Below are 21965 nucleotides of genomic sequence, written 5' to 3'. Positions count from 1 at the left end.
TGGTTGTAGTTTGGGCACTTGGTGTCTAAAAGGTTCGCCACCACTGAGCTATATGATGTTTTCTATAACACACCTCTCCAGAACTGGGTGCTTACCACTCTTCTCTTCATAAAGAAACATAAAGAATATAATACAAGTTTCTTTTGGACTTTCGGCTTGATTAACGCTATCAATTGACTTTGGACTGCTAATGAATTGGAGAAAAATATCCTTTTATAGAGTTGCCTGAAAATCAAATCATTGATAAACTGCTGCCAAAACATGTAGCAACAAAACAATGGCATGAGAAGGGAGGAAAATGTATAATAAATTTCTTTATAACAAGTAAATTATAGCCAACAAGACTGAAAATACAAACTAACATTTAAATAAAAATCTTATTGCTCAAATCTAATCACAGAAGATTACATCATTGCTATCTATTATTAGCATCACTATATTTATTAGATGGTGCATTCTCAACGTGGAGCAGGGACGGCTTTCTGCTGTTACCACGCTGTCTGTTAGCACACAAGCCATTTTAAAATACTTGCTGAATAGATTTCCCCTTGCAATAGGATATCACTTTAAAGTGAACATGTCTTCAGAATTCTAGACTCCAAACTGTCAACAAACTGTTATCCAAGATGTTGACAGGTTCACAATTAGGACCTATGATCCTAGGGGAGATTTAGCACATTTGGTGACATACCATAGGCCAGGTACATAAATCAATAGAACTTGTATTACATCTTAATAGAGAAAAGTGTTTTTTCCCACTAGCTTTGGCTCTTATCATCTTCCTACCTTCCCTACTAATATATTTTTTACATTGGAATTTTTCATGAATTTGATCTTGCAAGAAGCAAAACAGAAGCTCACTGAGCTGTCAAGGGGCCAGGGTAGTCAAGGAGCAAAGTCTCCTCCCAGAAATTTAAGTGCACAACAAACTCATTCAAAGGTCATCATTTATGTCAGTTTTCTGGTGTACAAGAGCTGAAATAATCAACATTTCTAGTATTGGGACCGGAGGACAGGCCTACAGCCTGGCAGGTCTACAGCAGGTGGTGTGTGCAACAAATATGGAGGAAGAGGCGGATGCAATAGGTTTCTCCCTAGAGCAACCCCTGAGGTGTATGTGGGAGTCCCTGGATAAAGGAGGATGTCTGTCATGGTGAAGCAGCCTGATCCAGGGATTACATGGAGACACATTGTGCAAATCAATTTACAGTTCTTTATTCAACTTCAAACAGCAGGCAACAGCCAAACAGTAGCAGCTGTTTCAGCAAGCTGGAAGGTTGATGGGGGTTGCTGGTCCACAGGAAGGTTGCTCACAGCCTGGTAGTAACTTCAGCCTGGACTGGTAAAGATGGAGCGGAGTCCGTATGGTGGACCTCTCCTCTGTGGGCTTAATCTCCTGACTTGCATTGGCATTGGCCTGCGGCACCTGTGGTTCCTGGTATGAAGACACTGGCTGGTTCTGCTTGTGTTGCTGACATGTCCTCCAAGATGGAGTCTCTCTCTGTGCTCTCGCCCACCAGGGATTTTTATACTCCCCTGGTCAGGTGGCAGCACCGTCCAAGCAGCTTCCAGCGTGCTTTACATTATTACAAGAATTATCATTGGACAATAAGATTTGGCATGCTTAACTCTTGCCTTTCCAGGCAGTGGCTACAGCTGCAATTACTAAGTTTAACTAGCATTAGCTTCTCAATGAGTTGTGCAGGCTCGCCAGATAGATCCTGACAAGGAGAGGGCGCTATACACAACAACCACCTGACCTATGCTTTTGCAGGGGTATTGCACATGACTATCCTGAACATAAGTTTGTGCCCTCAAATTCAGGTTCCCTTTAAATGGTCACTAACTTTTTCATAAAATAAACTGTAATATATCCTAGCAGAGCATACAGCTTTCTTCTCTACGTATTTTGGCCCTTGCATTTCTCTCTCTCTTTACACCCTAATTTGTTTGAATTTCTTCTTGCAAGCTGCAAGACAGAAGTTTATTATGGTGTCCCTTTACTTAGAAACTTTCAGTGGAAGGCAGGGGGAGAAACGAGTCACAGGTGGCCAAATTGGCCACCAAGGAAGTGCAATCTGGAAGGGACATTCCTGAGAAACCCTTGCTTGTATGGCTAAGAATGATCCTGCTGAATAAAGTTGTAAATCCTGTACTTTAATGCCCTCTTGTGGCAAGACCCTGTGTCTAGTTGGACCAGACCTCTAAAACTTTACAATTCAGGTTTTGCAGCAATCATACATTTTTATTTGGGTTACTGTTTGGCATGAAGTGTATATTCAGACTACTCAAATAATATTCTCTGTAACAAAAAGACAGGAAAGAATTACTGTACCTTGGAAAGAGATTTCTTATTGGTAGTGAGCGTGCTAAGTCCTGCACAACACACCAAGGCACTTGAACTTGACAGGCCAGAACTTGGGGGAATTGTTCCATCCACCAAGCAATTCATTCCTTTAGGTTGGTCCAGATTGAAGTGATCCTTAAAAATAGTTAAAATAGTTCATGTAAATAAGAAGTATTAATTAAACATGTGAAATGAGCACAACTATTAATAGATGCAAAGAGTTGGCGTCCATTGTGGTGGTGATAGGTTCACTTTAAGATCAGCCAATGTAACCTTGTTGATAGTTTCCATGGAGAAACAAGATTTTCATTACCATAGAAAAGATGCTTTGGACTTGATGTGCGTGTGGGAGGGTGGGGGGTCATGTTTCCTCCTTAAAATTGACAGCAGAAATTTTAACTAATAGAAAAACTATTTATCAATCTTTTCAGCCTCTTTTTCTCTATAGCCATGTTTGCAGATTGGAGTGTTTTGAGCAACTGTAGCCCTCCCACCTTACATATGTGTAGCCCTTTCAGGAAAAAGTGGCAATTCAGACATTTGGCCACTATTTTCTGTTGCGGTGTGCACTGCAACAGAAACTGCAATACTGCAATACTACTGTACTATTTACTACTTTCAGTATACAGGTGGTCCCCTAAGAACACCCGACTTACAACCCTAGTTACAAACGGACCTCTGGATGTTGGAAATTTACTGTACTTTTGTCCCAGGCTACAATAAACAGCTATAACAGTTATCAGGTGTAATAAAGCTTTATTGATAATCCTGGTTTTTATGACAATCCAACATTTTTAAAATCCAAATGTCACAGAGACCAAAAATTTTTTGTCTGGATTTACAATTATAAAATATACAGTAATGACTTGCATACAAATTCAACTTAAGAACAAACCTCCAGAACCTATCTTGTATGTAACCCGGGGACTTCATGTACTGTAATCTCACTTCTGATCTCTAATAGCCTTCCATCGGTAGGGTAATAGAGATCACTATTGATGGCAGGCCCACAAGTCTCTATGAGACTGTAGGCTGCCATTGCAAACGATCGGCGCCCTCCAATAACATCACAAGAGGGGGGGGGGCGTTAATCGGCCATCCAAGATGGTGGTGCCTACTGGTAGATCGACCGCTGCACTAAACAGGCTAATTGCTGCAATCGGTGCCAGCTATTAGTAAATTGTTACTATAAAATTGTTTTTCGTGTGATTTTGTACAAAATTGAGGATAAAAGCTCTAACAATAACATCTACTATTAATAAATGCAAACTGTTGGATTCCATTGAGGTGGCTAACGGTTAACTTTAAGGGGAACCTTACCTGTGTTCTAGAACACCTCTACTACTGATATAATTGTATTATGAGCCTATCATGGGTTTCTTACCCTGATGGGCACCATGGTTACTCATTTCGTTGCTAGTGGGCCTGCGTGCCCTAATAGACTATAGCTTGTCAGATTATTTTGTTCTCACTGATTAAAATACTTTGTAGATATGTTCTTCTCTGTATATTTGTAATGTCTTTTTTCTTGTTTTTGTCAATAATAGTTGATTCAACAATAAAGGGAGTCTGTTACCATAGTTTCACAAATACAGCTTGTGACAGGTTCCTATAGAGCTCTGTTAACGGACACCCTTATTTAAGCTAAAAAAAAATTTCCCTTATATCCCAATAAATAAACATTATCTTATATTACCTAGCATCAGAGGGGCATTTCCTGCTTGGCCAGCCCCTCCCATCTACACCTCCCCATGTCTCACGCCACTTCTCAGCATATCATGTGACCAGGGTGATATCATCTAAGGTCCTTTACCCAGTTACATTTGCAATGTCTACTCCAAGTATGTATCTGATCACATTGCAGTATCATGGCATGATTGCAGCATGCCTCCATGGAGGCTGTTGTGATTTCATGTAATCAGATACATACACGGGGTAGACAGTGCAAATGTAACAGGAGCTTAGATGACATCACCCTGGTCACATGACATGAAGTGGCCAATTATGTAACAGAACTCTCTCTCAGTGTTCCACACAGCAGCATGTTCTGCAGCAGTAAGACCTGGCAATAAGGAACAGAGGCCGTTCAATGCAAGTAAGCCTTGAATATGCAGAACTTCAATAGACTCACTTAGTGACATTAGACTCACATGAGGGCAATGGCATAGGGCAGTGATGGCGAACCTTTTAGAGGCCGAGCGCCCAAAATGCGACTTGAAGTGAAGTGCCAACACAAAATTTTAACTAGAATAACAAGGTTTTAATTGAGAAAACGAGCCATAGAGAGACGCCCCCCCATATACGTAATATAGAATAAAATGCATACAGCTTGTCACCATGTAGTATAAAATGCATACAGAATGCCGCCATGTAGTATAAAATGCATACAGCTTATTGCCATGTAGTATAAAATACATACAGAATAGATATATATTATATATATGTATACACATATAAACACCTACATATACACATCACATACATATACACATACATATACTCATTACATACATATACACAGATAAACTTACTTTATTTTTCTACAGGAAGGTTCTCCAGGAATGCATGCAGGTTACGCTGTATGCATTCTCCACTCCCACCTGGAGCGGAGGAGAGGTGGGCTACGGAGCGGAGGAGAGGGGGGCCACGGAGCGGAGGAGAGGGGGGCCACGGAGTGGAGGAGAGGGGGGCCACGGAGTGGAAGAGAGGGGGGCTACGGAGCGGAAGAGAGGGGGGCTACGGAGCAGAGTAGAGGGGGCTACAGAGCGGAGGAGAGGGGGGCTACGGAACGGGGCAGAGGGAGCAGAGCAGTGCGGAGCGGACCGGGACAGAGCAGAGCGGAGCGAACCGGGAGGGAGCAGAGCGGAGCGGGCCGGGATAATTACTGCGCATGCGCGGTTTCTATGGGAGCGACTGAAACTTTCAGCGCTTCCCAGGTTACCGGGCATGCGCAAAAACTCTGCGGTTCTGTCTATGGAGCGGCGCGTAGTTCCGCTGCTCGCATAGACAAATTTTTACGGGCAGAGGCTTACCGGCGACGGTACGCGTGCCAACAGAAACGGCTTTGTGTGCCGTCTGTGGCACGCGTGCCATAGGGCAATGATCATAGTTTTTAGTGAAGCATTTATATGGGTGGGTTAATTTGCATGACAGGTTTTCTTTCTGATCAGTCAATGAAAATTCACATATAGCAACAAGATTTTCTTTAAAAAAAATAGAGGACAAAAGTTCTAAAAATACACTGCATCCATCACTCTGGGGTAAAGTATTGCTGAACTTGTACAGTAGAAAAATACTAAGCCATTCTTGTGTGTCTACAAGGCAGCTATGGATCAGCTGTAGCCAAAATAGTATGTACATTATTATGAATGTGTGCAGACAGGATCATATCAGAGACTTCCAAGCAGCAGCTTGGATATTTTGTTTTATATCATTGCTATTTTCCCCATGGTAAATCCTAATCAATAAACATATCACACAGGGGGCGTGGCCTGATGCCGACCTAGGAGGACGTATGCCGCGGAGCTCCCGGGACCCGATACCCTAATCACCCTTCCTAGGCAGCCATCCCTCACCCTACCTCCTCCAGCCTGCTCACCGGTGCCGCGTGTACCTACCCTCACCCTCCGTGCCGTCCCTCCGCACTCCAGCTCCTGCGTCCTCCCATATGTGCCGCGTGGCGGCTGGATCATAGCCGCCTGACACCGCGGCTGCCTGTCGGCGTGGTGAGGACCATCCGGGGGTGGGAAAAACCCCCTCCGTAATGACGGTGCCGCCGATCCAGTTCTTCAGCCGGCCCTGCACTCTGCCGGAGGCGTCATCTCCTGGGACTCCCCTGCGGTGCCTGAGGCCTAGGCGCGCAGGGTTAGCCCTGACACTGCCGGACTGCAGCCAGGACTAAGGTAGGGAAGTGTTTCCCCTGCTGCTGCCCACCTTCCACCTATGGACCCAAAGCTGTGCAGCCCAGTAGTCACCGAGCCCTCCATACTCCCAGTGATCCCCTGTTCCTGGGTTCAGTTCTATATTAACCCTTGCAGTGCCACTGCAATACTCCACGTGGGCCCTGACTCTATCTCTGCTAATCACTGGACGCTAGACTCCTTGATTGTTTATCACCTGCCCTCTCTGCCCAGACGCCATGGGTAACCGTAGGAAGACGGCTAAATTGCTAAAAGCAGCGTCCGGGGCATCTGCGCCTCCATCAGATGATGAATCCGTCCATGAAGTTCCTCCATTCCAGTCCCTGGAACCCCTGGACGCGCAGGAATGCTCCACATCCCAGGCCGTTCTTGCGCAGATACAGTCGAATGCTGCTAAAAAGTTGGGGAAATTCTCCTGCACACAGCCATGCTCTCCTCAGGGGTCCCCAAACTCCTCTCCGAGCTCTCAGAGCTTGTGACCTATGAGGAGGGCATGACCCGGCCACGGAGCTGGACCGCAAATTTGCAGAGGTGCTGGCGGCCATAAACGGGTGCCAATCCAAACTGGTCACCAAGGTGGATGAGCTGCAGCAAGACTTTGTTTTACTACGGCATGATGTCCATAAAGCCAAGGAGCGAATCACCAAAACTGAACGCAGAATATCTGAGGTGGAGGATGTCCAGAGGCCTATCCCGACACAGATCAGAGAGCTTCAGCGCCAAATATCTGCATCCATCGACAGAGCTGATGACCTCGAAAACCGTCTGCGATGGAACAACGTCAGAGTGGTCGGTCTCCCCGAAAAAGTGGAGGGGTCTAACCCTGTATCCTTTTTGGAAAATTGGCTCAAAAATATGCTACCTACAGATACCTTCTCCCCGTTCTTCACAGTGGAAAGGGCCCATCGAGTGCCATCCCGTCCTGGTCCCCAGGGGGCAATCCAAGACCCTTCCTGGCCCGGCTGCTGCACTTTAGGGACAGGGATTCTATCCTCAGGGCGGTCCAAACCAAGGGAGAAATTCAGTATGCTAACAGCAGAGTGTCCTTTTATCCTGATTTCTCTGCATCAGTCAGGAAACAGCGCGCACAGTTCACCGAGGTCCGTGCCCGTCTCCGTGACAAGGGGTATAAATACTCCATGATGTACCCTTTCAAGCTCCGAATTGTGGACGGTCAAAAGACTTGATTCTTCACCTGCCCAACTGAAGCTCTACATTGGGCTGATGCAGCCCCTTGGGCTCCTGCTGGAAGGCCCGCACCTCCTGAGTAACTGGACCGTGATGCTTTTATCTGTTGTGCTATGACAATGCTGGACTTAGTCCTGAATAGACGTCAAGGGGTTCCAAATCACTGTTATGGTTTTCTAATATTGGTTTACATTGGTGCTCGCGCCACGTAAATTGTACCCCATGACTGATGTGCTATCTCTTTTGGTCAACTTGGCCTGTGAGCCACATATGGCACTTAATATTGGAACACAGTAAGACCCTGATTGTTACCATGGATGTTATTTAATAATTCTGCATTGTGGGGAAGAAAGTATGTAACAGACAATCTTGTTCTTTGGTTTTGTTTATTGTAATTGTTAGATTTTTTTAAAAATTGCAAAAATAAACACTTTTAAAAAAAAAATAAACATATCACACAGGGATGAACGTCTGTTATTTATCAGGGCTTGCCCTCAAATTTGTGCAATTCCTGGCACAACGGCAAGTGATCATATGGGGGGCATTAAGGGGGCTTGCCCAGAAGCAGAGTTGGTCGGAGTGGGGTGGGTCACTAGCTATAACCTGCGCCCGTTCAGGCTTTAGATTTCAGAGACTAATGAATGGGCAAGCTTTAAAAAACATTACCAGCCTACAGAAGCAGAGTATAGTAGGTGTGTTGCATACACTGATACATTTTTGTGGCTTGTCCAATAAAAAGTTTCACTTTTTATTGTATAACAGCAGTGAATCACTTTGGACTTTAATTTGCTGAGACTAATAATTTATAAATTAAAAAAAAAAATTATATATATACACTCACCTGCCTCTTTATTAGGTACATCTGTCCAACTGCTCGTTAACACTTAATTTCTAATCAGCCAATCACATGGTGGCAACTCAGTGCATTTAGGCATGTAGACATGGTCAAGACAATCTCCTGCAGTTCAAACCGAGCATCAGTATGGGGAAGAAAGGTGATTTGAGTGCCTTTGAACGTGGCATGGTTGTTGGTGCCAGAAGGGCTGGTCTGAGTATTTCAGAAACTGCTGATCTACTGAGATTTTCACGCACAACCATCTCTAGGGTTGACAGAGAATGCTCCGAAAAAGAAAAAACATCCAGTGAGCGGCAGTTCTGTGGGCGGAAATGCCTTGTTGATGCCAGAGGTCAGAGGAGAATGGGCAGACTGGTTCGAGCTGATAGAAAGGCAACAGTGACTCAAATCGCCAACCGTTACAACCAAGGTAGGCAGAAGAGCATCTCTGAACGCACAGTACGTCGAACTTTGAGGCAGATGGGCTACAGCAGCAGAAGACCACACCGGGTGCCACTCCTTTCAGCTAAGAACAGGAAACGGAGGCTACAATTTGCACAAGCTCATCGAAATTGGACAGTAGAAGATTGGAAAAACGTTGCCTGGTCTGATGAGTCTCGATTTCTGCTGCGACATTCGGATGGTAGGGTCAGAATTTGGCGTCAACAACATGAAAGCATGGATCCATCCTGCCTTGTATCAACGGTTCAGGCTGGTGGTGGTGGTGTCATGGTGTGGGGAATATTTTCTTGGCACTCTTTGGGTCCCTTGGTACCAATTGAGCATCGTTGCAACGCCACAGCCTACCTGAGTATTGTTGCTGACCATGTCCATCCCTTTATGACCACAATGTACCCAACATCTGATGGCTACTTTCAACAGGATAATGCGCCATGTCATAAAGCTGGAATCATCTCAGACTGGTTTCTTGAACATGACAATGAGTTCACTGTACTCAAATGGCCTCCACAGTCACCAGATCTCAATCCAATAGAGCATCTTTGGGATGTGGTGGAACGGGAGATTCGCATCATGGATGTGCAGCCGACAAATCTGTGGCAACTGTGTGATGCCATCATGTCAATATGGACCAAAATCTCTGAGGAATGCTTCCAGCACCTTGTTGAATCTATGCCACGAAGAATTGAGGCAGTTCTGAAGGCAAAAGGGTGTCCAACCCGTTACTTGCATGGTGTACCTAATAAAGTGGCCGGTGAGTGTATATATATATATATATATATCAATCAATATTACAGTGATGCACATATGTTCCTGGTAGAAGACAAAATGACACTGAGGATCATTGAATATTTCTTGGTGTGATTGATTTAATAATATAAATATGGCATAGTTTTAGAAATTACCCCAATACCATACATGTGCATATGTGTAATTTGACAACAATTTACCATATGTGTTGACAATCACTGTAGACGTCTGAAAGACAAAGGGACACATATACTTATCTTGTCTAACATTCAGACAGTGGAAGCCTAAACTGGACTGTGTGAAAAATATACAAATTTATCCAAATTGCACATTCCGATTGATAACTTTAGTGCATTTTAGATACCACGGCACTTTCCGAAAAAGTGGGTGGCATGTGTTTGTGGCTGCCTGTGGCCCAGTTACCGTATATGCCGGCATATAAGACGACTGGGCGTATAAGACGACCCCCAACTTCTGCCCTAAAAATATAGAATTTGTTATATACTCACTGTATAAGACTACCCCTCTCCCAAATAAAAAAAAGTCTGCTTAAAACTTTGCAAAACAAACAAGAGAGCAAGTGCCTGGTGATCATAACTGTAAGCTGCGATATTAATGAAGATCCGACATGCTTCTGTAAGTGCCGCCTGTGACCCCCAGCTCTGTGACGCCGACTGCTGTGACAGGGCGGCTGCATTAGCATACAGCGCGCCACCCCGTCAGCGCGTACTAAGCCTCTTCTAATGACTGTGAGAGGCGGACTGCCGCGCATGCGCGGCGGTCCCAGGAAGCGGCTCTCTGCGCGCTGACGGGGAAAAAAAACACCTTACACAGTGCGGCCCCCGTATATCCGGCGTATAAGACGACCCCCCACTGTAGCCATTATTTTAAGGGTTTAAAAAGTAGTCTTATACGCCAGTATATACAGTAAATTAGAATGGAAACCAGAATCACGTAACAATTATAGCTCATTTTTAATGCAAGTTTGAGTTTCTGGCACAGAGAGCAGGAGAAGCCCCTAATTTCAGCTCCTGACACCTGCTCCTCCTCCCTTACTGCTCTTTGGAGGTATGAGAAAACGGATGCCAACTTTGCCCCCAGGGGTGGAGCTAACAGTGGAGACCACGTCAGAGCTGGAAGCTCATCCCTACAGTTCCTGGAAGATTCTCCTTTTTATTTAAAGAGAGAGTGGCAACATAGAAAGCTGGGGGCTTAAAGTGGGCTGGTCACTAGATTTTGACCCCCCTGACTAACAATGCCTGCTGATAAAGGGTTACAAGTCCTCCCCATATCAGCTAAAATTGTCTGCCAGTGGGGCCCTGTACTTAATTACAGCTATGAATCGGATATGCAAATTAGCCTTTCTGACTCATCTGAAAGAGGAGAAGAGTCAGAGATACCAGTGACCCGCACCCAATTATTCTGACTGACAGCTCCGTGTCTCTTCAAATCCCTGCTCTGCCTCCTTGTACTTAGGGACTGTCTGCTAATATTCAAGTATAGACATATAAAGCTCTATGTACAGATGGGAAATATAGTGTACATTTTTTTACATGGTGTCTTGTGTTACATTCATGACATGTGACCAGTGACCATCATCACAGGTCCTTAAGCTTTCTAAGAATAGCAAACTGTACACCATGTATGTGATTACATGAAATCACAGCAGCCTCCATGGAGGATAGAGAGGAGTAGATGCCCATGGAGGCTGCTGTGACTTCATGTGGTCAGATACACGCATGGGGTACAGTTTTCTATTGTTAAGAGTCTAAAGGACCCGAGATGATGCCACTCTGGTGACATGACATGAACTGTGACCAGTAAGGAGGCATAAGGCATGGGGAGGATTATATGGGAGGGATTGGATGAGCAGGACATGCCCCCCTCTGATGCCAGAGAATATAAGATAAAAGGTGAGTTATGTGGATGTAAGCGAAACAATTTTTAGTTAAAAAAAAAAAAAAAGGGCGTCAGTCAATTAATAGAGCTCTATAGGAACCTGTCACTGGCTGTATATGTGCAAATGTGGTGATAGGTTCCCTTTAAAGAAACATGAGGGGGCAGCATAGTTGGATGGAAACATAGACAACGTGCATGAGGGGCAGAGATAGATGTGTAGAGAGAAAGGGGCATTGTCCACATTTTGTGCACAGTCCACATTGTCCAGAAAACAGATAAAACATAGCATATGCTGCAATTGACCAATGTGTCGAGTAACTTGAGAGGTTATTACCGGTATGGTTAGAAGAAAGCCTTTGAGAGAACGGAGAAACATCAAAATCGGGAAGGCAGGCTATCGTTCTGTATGGCCTGTTCTGTTTTGAGTAAATAATTTTCCACTTTTGTGCCTCTGCTATACAGAAATCCTCTAGATTCTAAAACAATCTATATTATACAGACTGTACAGGAATGCCATTTGGAGTTTTGTGCTATTTTGAGAAAGTTGTCTAATGTTACAGCTTATGTTAATGCCATGCCTTGGCTTAGAAGTGCAGCTCCACTGTTCTTCATGTCTCAAACATTGTAGGATTGACCCCACCTGCTTCGTGTGTTATCTTAAAACCTTAGTATCCAGTATACAACAGCTGATCCCCTTAAGCCGTGTTTGTGTTAAAGAGGCAATCATGCTTGCTCTGCAGCTTTTTAGTTGGATTTGTGGTGGTTATTTTTATAAGGTTCAGTTGCAGAGCTTCAGATTCACAACAGTCTGAAAGCAAAATATATATAAAACAGAATTTTTTTTTTCTAATTAACTTTAAATTTATTGTTAATCCTGGTTCTTATGACAACGTTTTTAAAATCCAATTGTCACAGAGACCAAAAAAAAGTTTGACTGGGGGTTACAATAATAAAGTATACAGTTCCTACTTACATACAAACTTAACTTAAGAACAAACCAACAGAACCTATCTTGTACGTAACCTGGGGACTGCCAGCACATCAAGTGTACTTACTGCACAACATACAGAGTGCAGCAATTCTCTCCACTAATACTACTAGGTGCATTAGGTGTATAAAAACTGTAACCTGTATATGTTCACCAAATATTTTTTCATAGCCCATTCTTTACATTCATATATATCTATCTATCTTTATATATAAATAAAGTAAAAAGCGGGCAGCACTCCATGGTTCAAAATAAAAGGTGAACTTTATTGAACAAGTGGAGTGCTGCCCGCTTTTTACTTTATTTAGCTACAAGAGGATCAAGCCAGAACCTTTGGGGGCGCTGCACCCCTCCTTATTAGGAGTCCATAAGATTGTGCTGACTTGGATTTTACTTCTTCTATATCTTTATATATATATATATATATATATATATATATATATATATATATGCAACATCCCCCACCAGGGCCTAGCCTTTTCTTGGGGCTTGGAGGCAGCCGGGGCCCAGAATAACTGAGTGGCTGGCAGTTGCGGCCGAGGTACGCTGATGTCACGGTGCTTGGTATGGGGACCGGAGGGCTGTCCTACAGTCTGGCAGGTCTCCAGCAGGTGGTGTGTGCAAGAAATATGGAGGGAGAGGCTGATGTAGTAGTTCTCCCTGGGGCAACCCTTTGGGGTCTGGAGTATGAGTCCCTGTATGGTGGATATGGTACCCGTGATGGTGACAGCCGTAGTAGCAGGGATCAGACGGAGGCAGACGTTGTACAAAAGTAACTTACAGTTCTTTATTGGAACCAACAGGAACAATAGATAACGTGCCAAACGAATCTTGACAGTGGTAGAAGGCTGGGGATGCACTTGGAGAGGGAACCACAGGGATTGATCACCAGCCTGGATGCAAGGGCAGGCTGGGAGATAGCTGTGTCCTAGTAGGATGCTTCAGCTTGTCCTGGGTTACTTCAGATATCACCCTTGAAGGTAGGATAATACCCCTTTACTCTCACTAACTCCTCAGAGCTGCCCAGGCAGTGAGCTGGCTCTCTTGCTCTGCTTTGTCTGACTGACCCTGACTGACTGCTCTCTAGAACTTTCCTGACCAGGGGTTTTATTATTCCCACTGGTCAGGTGGTGGTTATTCCTCCAATTGCATCCCAGCTTACAATACAATATTAGAACAGATGTGATTGGCTGATGGAAGGACATCACATTAAACAATTAACTCCTGCCTTACCAGGCAGGATCTACCGCTGTGGTGTTCTCCGTGTTGTGTAGTGACCTGCTGTGGGGTTCATCAGACTCCACACAGGTTGCGAGCAACATATTGGGACGTATTTGCAACAACCACTCTGCCTTGCATCGGCAGGGGTGTTGCATATATATATATATATATATACACTTCAGGAGAATGAAAACAGCACACCGGTTAGATAATGATGGGTGCAGGCTCAATAGGACCGGGCCGCGGATCCCTTGATGATATAATGAAGGAAAGTAGGCAGCACTCCAGATGTGACGTGAAAACAAGTGGTTTCTTTTATTCCATGTATTTTTAGGGTACAGCAAAGTACAGCAACGTTTCGGCTCGCTTGGAGCTTGAAAAAGGCTCCAAGCGAGCCGAAACATTGCTGTACTTTGCTGTACCCTAAAAAAACATGGAATATAAGAAACCACTTGTTTTCACGTCACATCTGGAGTGCTGCCTACTTTCCTTCATTATATATATATATATATATATATATTTATCTAAGTGTCCCATGGGCCCTGGTCTATTCACACGACTAAACCCCCCCAGCATTTAAACCAACATGTGCCCAGATATTAGGACTTAAGTACTACTCTATATACTCTATATCGTTAATCTTGTACTGTGCATAAAAGTAATTTTATGATGAACTTCAATCGTGCCCATCTATTTAGGAAAACCAATCACATTCCCTAACTGCATGAAATCATCCCCCAATTACTGTGCAGACCAGATCCAGACAGTATAGGACTGCCTCGGCATGTCCACAGCAGATGCCCCTTTTAATAACATGTCCACACCAGAGCCCCGCTTTACAGAAATGTCTACAGCAGATTCCCCCTTTAATAAACTGACAACAGCAGGGTCCACCCCTTTACATAAACACCCCCCCCCCCCCATTAATGAAATGTCCAGAGCAGGGCCCTCGTTTAAAAGAAAAAAAAACAATACTCACCTTTGGCTTCTTCTCCCGACCCCACAGCTCCGTCTTCTCCTCTTCCTGCCTGAGCGGCGCATACACTATTATGTTACGTGGACGTGACACCAACACGTCATAGTGTATGCGACTGGGCAGGAAAAGGAGAAGAAGAGCCGCGGGGTTGGGAGAAGAATCTTCATATAGGGCCCGGGTAGCCAAAGGCTTCACTATACCGCCTGTAATTTAATTTTTTTTACTCCATGGTCCTCAGAACACTTTACACATCTCAACATTCCTAAAAAGAGACTGTCACCAGCCTTTACTTCACTAATTTACCAGCACCCTTAGATAGGGTATGATACAGTATATCCTTTCTACAATTCCCTTTTTTATGTCAATACTCGCCCGTTCACCTAAAAAGAAATCTTCTTTAAAGTCATGGGAAAATGAGCATAAAATAGTCATATTTGCCTGAGGCAAGTCCACAGGTTGCAGCGGTAGTGTCACTTCAGACGCCCCTATCTTTTTTCCTCTAAGACCTATTCTTTCAGAACAGGAGATGGTGGGATTTGGATTTTTTATCTGCAGATCATTTCCAAGTATGTGTTTAATGCCTATAACTATACAGGCATCTGACATGACAATCATACATCAGCCCCTAAGCTTGACTCATCTTACTTCTCTACTCATTTTCACATGACATTTTTGTAAAGGTAAACAAGATTTCACATAAAAGAGGGATTTCTATAAACTATACAGCTTATTTACATATATCTGGACCACTGTATCAAAGGGAATTTCCAGCAATTATTTTTTGGTATAAAATGTTAAATATGAGAGGTGGTTTCCCAAAACTCCACAGGAAAAGAAATGAATCATGGACATGACCTCCCAGACAGACCTCTACATGCACTAATGATACAAACTAGCTTTGTTTAAAACCAAAAATCTGCTAAGGAGTGTACGGAATACATACAGTAAGTTGTGTTACTAAATGCTTAAAGATTTTATTTTTATTTCAATAATCAATAGCACCAGTGGCGTAACTTGGAGAGGCAAGGCCCCATAGCAGACTTCTAAATGGCATCCCCCTTCCCCCTTAAAAAAATATACATATCTGTATACTTAAACATGTGAGTTACAATCACACACCATGTATAAATTTATACAGCATATACACACATACATACAGTACAAAATACACATATGCATCATATACACAGACATATGGCATGTACATACAATACCATATATAGACATACTGCATATACACACCCAATAACTAAGAAGCTAGGGCCCCCTGACACCGTGGGCCCCATAGCAGCTGCTATGGCTGCTACCCCTGTAGTTACGCCCCTGAATAGCACAGATGTTAAAACATTTGTAATATACTTTATTGAAGTGTTTGCTCACTGCAGATTAGAGGTGAGAGAAAAAATGTGAGAAAGCAGTTTTAAACTTAGAACACAGCAGACAAAGAGAGGAAGCTAAAGCCTCACTACTTACATACCCAAATTAAATTTAAAAACTGCTGCACACCAAAAGTGCAATAGAAAAATATGTGGGTACTTAGTTCACCCACTATGAAGTATCCACATATTTTTCTATTGAACTATTGGTGTGCAGCAGTTTTTGATTTTATTTACTGATGTATTGATCAAGTCCAGGGTGTGGACGCGCTGTGGTTACTGATGCTGCTGGATACTTTTTGACATGTGTATACTCACATACCTAGATATTTCAGATAAAATGCTCTGTAAAGAGATTAGGTGAGTCCTCACACATTGTCTGCCGCCGCATACTATGACGTGATCGGCAGCAACACCACTGCATCATAGTGTATGCGGGTGGGTAGAGCGCAAGGATGCATCTCTACCCCCTCTGTTACCAGTGAAGAAGAGAAGCAAGAGGAGCCCCGCGCACCATTGGGGAGCATTGGAAGGTGAGCATATAAGTTTATTTTTAAAAAAATGAGGGGCTGCAGGGCATTTAATTATTCAAGAGGCTGCAATGAATTTCATTATTTGGGGGTTGCAGGGCATTTATTTATTCGGGAGGCTGCAGGGCAGTTCATTATTTGGGGGGCTGCAGGGCATTTCATTATTTGGCGGGCTCCTGGGCATTTCATTATTTGGGATGCTGCAGGGCATTTCATTATTTGGGGGGCTGCAGAGCATCACATTATTAGGGCGGCTACAAGGCATTTCTTTATATGGAGAGGCTGCTGGGCATTACACTGCTGGGGGAGGCTGCTGGGCATTACACTGCTGGGGGAGGCTGCTGGGCATTACACTGCTGGGGGAGGCTGCTGGGCATTACACTGCTGGGGGAGGCTGCTGGGCATTACACTGCTGGGGGAGGCTGCTGGGCATTACACTGCTGGGGGAGGCTGCTGGGCATTACACTGCTGGGGGAGGCTGCTGGGCATTACACTGCTGGGGGAGGCTGCTGGGCATTACACTGCTGGGGGAGGCTGCTGGGCATTACACTGCTGGGGGAGGCTGCTGGGCATTACACTGCTGGGGGAGGCTGCTGGGCATTACACTGCTGGGGGAGGCTGCTGGGCATTACACTGCTGGGGGAGGCTGCTGGGCATTACACTGCTGGGGGAGGCTGCTGGGCATTACACTGCTGGGGGAGGCTGCTGGGCATTACACTGCTGGGGGAGGCTGCTGGGCATTACACTGCTGGGGGAGGCTGCTGGACATTTTGATAGTGAGGGAAGGCTGCAGGGCATAAAATTACTTGGGGAGGCTGTGACCAATGCATTTCCCACCCTAGGCTTATACTGTAGTCAATAAGTTTTCCCAGTTATTTGTGGTAAAATTAGGGGTCCCGGCTTATACTCGGGTCGACTGATACTCAAGTATATACAGGTAATTATTCTTCTACTGTCTTGGCTAGTGCAGAGGTAAAGCTGATTTGACACTGCGGAGTGCAGGAAGTGAGCATGAAATAAAATAAGTCATTTTCCTTACTAAAGTAGATTACAAAAGTAATATGACCTTCACTATTGACTTTTCGAAGTAAAAAAAAATGGTTTCAAGCATTTAGGTGTGCTGTAAAAAAGTGCATCGTGGACTACTGTAGGTGCTACAGTAAAAGAGAAATCTGTAGAGGGCATTTACCACATGTGCTATTTACTTATACACTCACTGGTTGTCAGAAGATAAAGATGGCTACACACTGGATATTTTAGACTATTTAAAATCCAGAGCAGACCATATTCTGCCTTATCTTGTTGCGTTTTTGTTATACAAACACGAGTGACAGAAGTCAGATATATGTGGTTAAGCTGTCCTGTTAGTTGGCAATACCTGGAAAGCTCTTCATGAAGAAAAGCCCAAAGCAGATCAAGAAAGCAAATCATTTTTGTTTTGTCATTTTAACAGTGGACAAATCATTTGAAAAACAGCCATCTACAGAGCACAAGTGTATGGTCAGCTTAGGTTTAATGATCTTCAGTAATATAGAGAAATTCCACATCCATTACATGACTCACTATTCATGATGCTTATTTCAAGGTCTAATGACCTCCATAAACATTAAAGGACAACTACCACTAGGATGAAGGATTCTAAACCAAGTGCCCCCTCTGATAAGATGCACTTTTATTCAAGTTTCTTTTGCCCTTGTTTTTAAGAATAAAAGGCTTTACAATTATGTAAATGAGCCCGAGGGGCTCCAGGCTCCATTAAAACCTATGGATCCTGAAGCCCCTCTGACTCATTTGCATAATTTTAAAATCCTTTTTATGTTAAAACCAGGGAATAAGAATCTAAGAGAATAGCAGATCCTGTCAGATGGGGCACACACTAGTATGTCAGTGTGCTTGGTTTACAATCCCTCATCCTGGTGGTAGATGTCCTTTAATATCTATCAAAGACATTGAGGCCACATTTATACATTGCATTTGATCTGCATTCAGAAATGCAATTCAAGAACAGCGGGGAGGAGCACCTTTCAAATACAAGTTCCTTTAGCTGAAAGGATTGTTTACGGAACTAGAAACACATGTTTTACTGGTACACAATGCAAAACGTGTTGCTAGTTCCTACAGTTAAATTCTGTTCTATCCTTAGTTGGAGGTCCACTCAGAGGGCAAAACTTAGCCAACAGGGATGGGGCTGTACATGCTTTTATTTCCTATGTCAAAAAAGGAAGGTTCTTTTTCCTCAGCCATGTGTCTTTAAGGACTTTTCCATGCATATGGTAAACCATCAGGGGGCCAACTTTGGCTCCCATGTTACTCTGCCACATCTCTTCAAGCCTGGACCGATCTGTAAGTTTTAGGGATTCACTTCTTCCAATGAGTGACTACCTCGGACACTTTATGCAACTTCCTTCACTTCCTGTGTTATCCCTGCCCTGGGGAGACCACAAGTTGGATAAAGCAGGTCCCATGAACCCCTGGGAACCCCTCTGGTTTCAGGCTGGGAAAGGCCTGAAACCAGAAGTACCAGAGCAATGTGAAAATCCGAACGCTGTTCTCATTTAATCCTTTTCCCCATGGAAAATCCCTTTAAGCCAAGGGACAATAAGTGAAAAAGTTAATAAGTGGAGTTCTAGGACACAGACAAAATACTTTTTTAGATATATTTTTAATTTTTTTTAACAGTTGTATGACCAACTGGGACTAAGAAGAAGAAAAAAAGACAGAAGTAAGATGTATTTTGCGTTCCCTCTGTTTCCTGTTCTCTTACAAAGAAATTGTATTTTTTTGTAAAATCATTGCCAGAAAGTGAGGCAGAACCTATAGAACACCTATTATTAAATACCTTGGTATAGCCTCAAGTTGGGGAGATGTCATCTTCAATCATGGATATGTTACAGCATATTAAATCTACTTTGCAACAACAAGATTAGAATAGAAAGTCCAGATTCATGCAAGCCCAACTTCTAAATTACCTCAGTTTTCCAGTTATTTAATCAGTGTATTTTGTTATTAGGCATGATGTCATTTGTATTGGTGAATCATAGGATACTCATTAAAAGCTGGCAATTGCTTTTAATGAGTTTACCCATACATATGTCACAGATGGGCTTGCAGCAGGTCTGCTCATTATTAAAGCAGGATGCCTCTACAGAACGAAGTTTACTATAATGTCATTAACTCCTTCCATGACCTTAACAGTTACTTGTCTACATTGTTAGCAGACAACAAAACATTCAAATGATTGTAAGCTTTTCGATGTATAACCCCCTTAAAAAAATGTGCCTTAGACTTATCAACCCAAGTGCTGATAATAGTCATTATTTACCTGAATTCCTTTCAGTCCACACATAAAGTAACTGTGCCACATAGGTTTGGTCTTATCAATCTGAATATCATTAAGACCGAGTGTAAAGTCCCTATAAAAGAAAAGAAAAAGTTGCAAACATCAGAAACATCATTTCACAGCTCTCTGCTGCCGCACCCTGGTACAATAGGGTATAACAGTCAGATAAAACACACAAGACATTTAAAATTCAGACCCGCACAATCTTGGATAAAACATAACATGGAATATGTTTTTAACTATACTTGAGAATGTTGATTCATGTTTCATGGATTACAGACATTTAGTTTTTTTAACTAGTTGCAGGGAGAAACACAAGTATTGCAGACAATATGGCAAATAATACTAAAACTTAGACAAAGTTAGACTGTCTAACATTGTGCCAGATTCACACAATGTATAATAATGAATCATGAAGAAGTGGCAAAGTATTGGAAACACTCAACCATTACATGTATCGCTAATAAATCATATAACAACTGACAATCAACATTAATATAATGGAATAATCTACTTCACACTGGCCATTAAAGCAAACACATCAGTTTTCTTGAAGCCTTTCTATGTAGATTAGGTCAGATAAACAGAGGCTATATATGCACACACACATGTGCCCAGCGTATGTAGCATGGCGGGCACACCTCGGCACCCGGAAGAGGAGGAGGGGGTGGGCGCTGCTCATTTCTGCCCCTCTCCATAGAGAAACATGGTGCACGGCACGATAGGACATGTCCCATCTTTCTCCTGGGTACAGTACGGTACGCTCCAAACCGCGTTGTGCCTATGTGGGACATATATCCGACGTATATACGTGCCCCAACGGCCGTGTGAATGCAGACTTAAGGCTACAAGAACATGGATTTCCATGGATCACATATAGACGCATGCTTTCCTATGAGTTCACACACACACACACACACACACACACACACACACAGCCGTGGTTTCCACTGCCCCATGTCTGAACAAACTGCAAGGTCCTATTCCTGCCCAAGAATGCGGCTAGGGCCGTGTGCAAGAAGGCTAAAGCAGTGGTGCCCAACACCTTCAGACAGTACATCCTCCTCCTGCAACCAAGGAATCAATGTTCCAGTTTAAACCCTGCCAATGCCTGATCTTTTGGTTAAGGGGACTTTATCACTTCTCAGAGACTTTGAACATTTTAAATATATAAACCATTTTCTTCATCAATCATATAGTCCATATAACTAAGTGTCTATGCAGAAGATGTATGTACATTAAAGCACATCCAAGGGATGAAATTCCCATAACAATTCAATAAAAAAACATAATAAAAAAACCCAAATATCTCTTACATACATTCGTCTAATTAATGAAACGAACATACCGGAGTCATTCCCTTTAAAAACTCATTCCTTGTGGTCTACATTACGTTCCCATCAATCCAAAGAAATGGAATTTGACATTGTGCGTCCTAATTCGTTAAGCAAAATATTTCAGTGTCTAACATAATCAGCGCGGTATGACAATGCTGTTAATGTTGGATTTTATAATGCCTGGAAATCTGGAGCAAGTTAGCAGAGTGTTCCACTTATCTCATCCTATTGAATCAATAAACTCTCTCTATTAAGAGATATTCAGAGAAAACCAAGGAACTAAATTGGAACATTACTGGAATTTATGAACTCTTTGGATTAAGATAATATTGGCTATAAACTAGCTCATCCTCCATATGCCTGGGGTTAGCCTTGGGGCACCTGAACGCACACTAGCTGTGGTCTGTAAAATGCTAAAAATAATGTAATAAGACAACTATTATCAGCATAAAGGAAAAACACAACACATGGATACATTGAGATCATTTAACCAGTCGTAATTTCACCTCAAATTGGAACATGTGATTGCAAAGCTTAAAGTGAATTTAAAGAGGATGTGCCAATAATAGAAATGTAGAAAGGCACAGGGGCACCTGTATTCAATTTTTTCGCTTTGCTTTTTCTTCTTTATTTGCACTTTTTGGGGCAGATGCACTTTTGCCTATTTTTGTTGCACCTAAGACAAACTTCCTTCAAACTTCGCCATGGTTTAGTTTTCTGCAGTGATCACCCAATTCCAGATGTGAAAGTTACAACTTTAAAAAAAATGTTGCAGCAAATGCAGATCCCCCCACCTTTA

The 21965-nt window shown here is 43.1% G+C and overlaps 1 protein-coding gene across 3 annotated transcripts in view; it reads right to left on the bottom strand.

Annotated features, from left to right (window-relative positions):
* The window catches only part of GALK2 (galactokinase 2), a 116048-nt gene that overhangs the window by 75311 nt on the left and 18772 nt on the right, over positions 1-21965 (bottom strand). The window contains exons 1-3 of one of the 3 annotated variants that reach the window (XM_072148276.1): positions 20438-20574; positions 19812-19902; positions 2336-2482 (exon numbers count right to left, since the gene is read on the bottom strand). In XM_072148276.1, coding sequence (XP_072004377.1) covers positions 2336-2482; positions 19812-19902; positions 20438-20559 — 360 coding nt within the window. In that variant the 5' untranslated portion in view covers positions 20560-20574. Of the gene's footprint in view, positions 1-2335; positions 2483-19811; positions 19903-20343; positions 20373-20437; positions 20575-21965 lie in introns of those variants that run through there. The other 2 variants (XM_072148277.1, XM_072148275.1) reach the window with 2 other exon arrangements.

The sequence above is a fragment of the Engystomops pustulosus genome, chromosome 4 (genome assembly GCF_040894005.1).
Source record: "Engystomops pustulosus chromosome 4, aEngPut4.maternal, whole genome shotgun sequence".
In the NCBI taxonomy this organism is placed as follows: Eukaryota; Metazoa; Chordata; class Amphibia; order Anura; family Leptodactylidae; genus Engystomops; species Engystomops pustulosus.
This window is presented reverse-complemented; position numbering and strand designations above follow the sequence as displayed.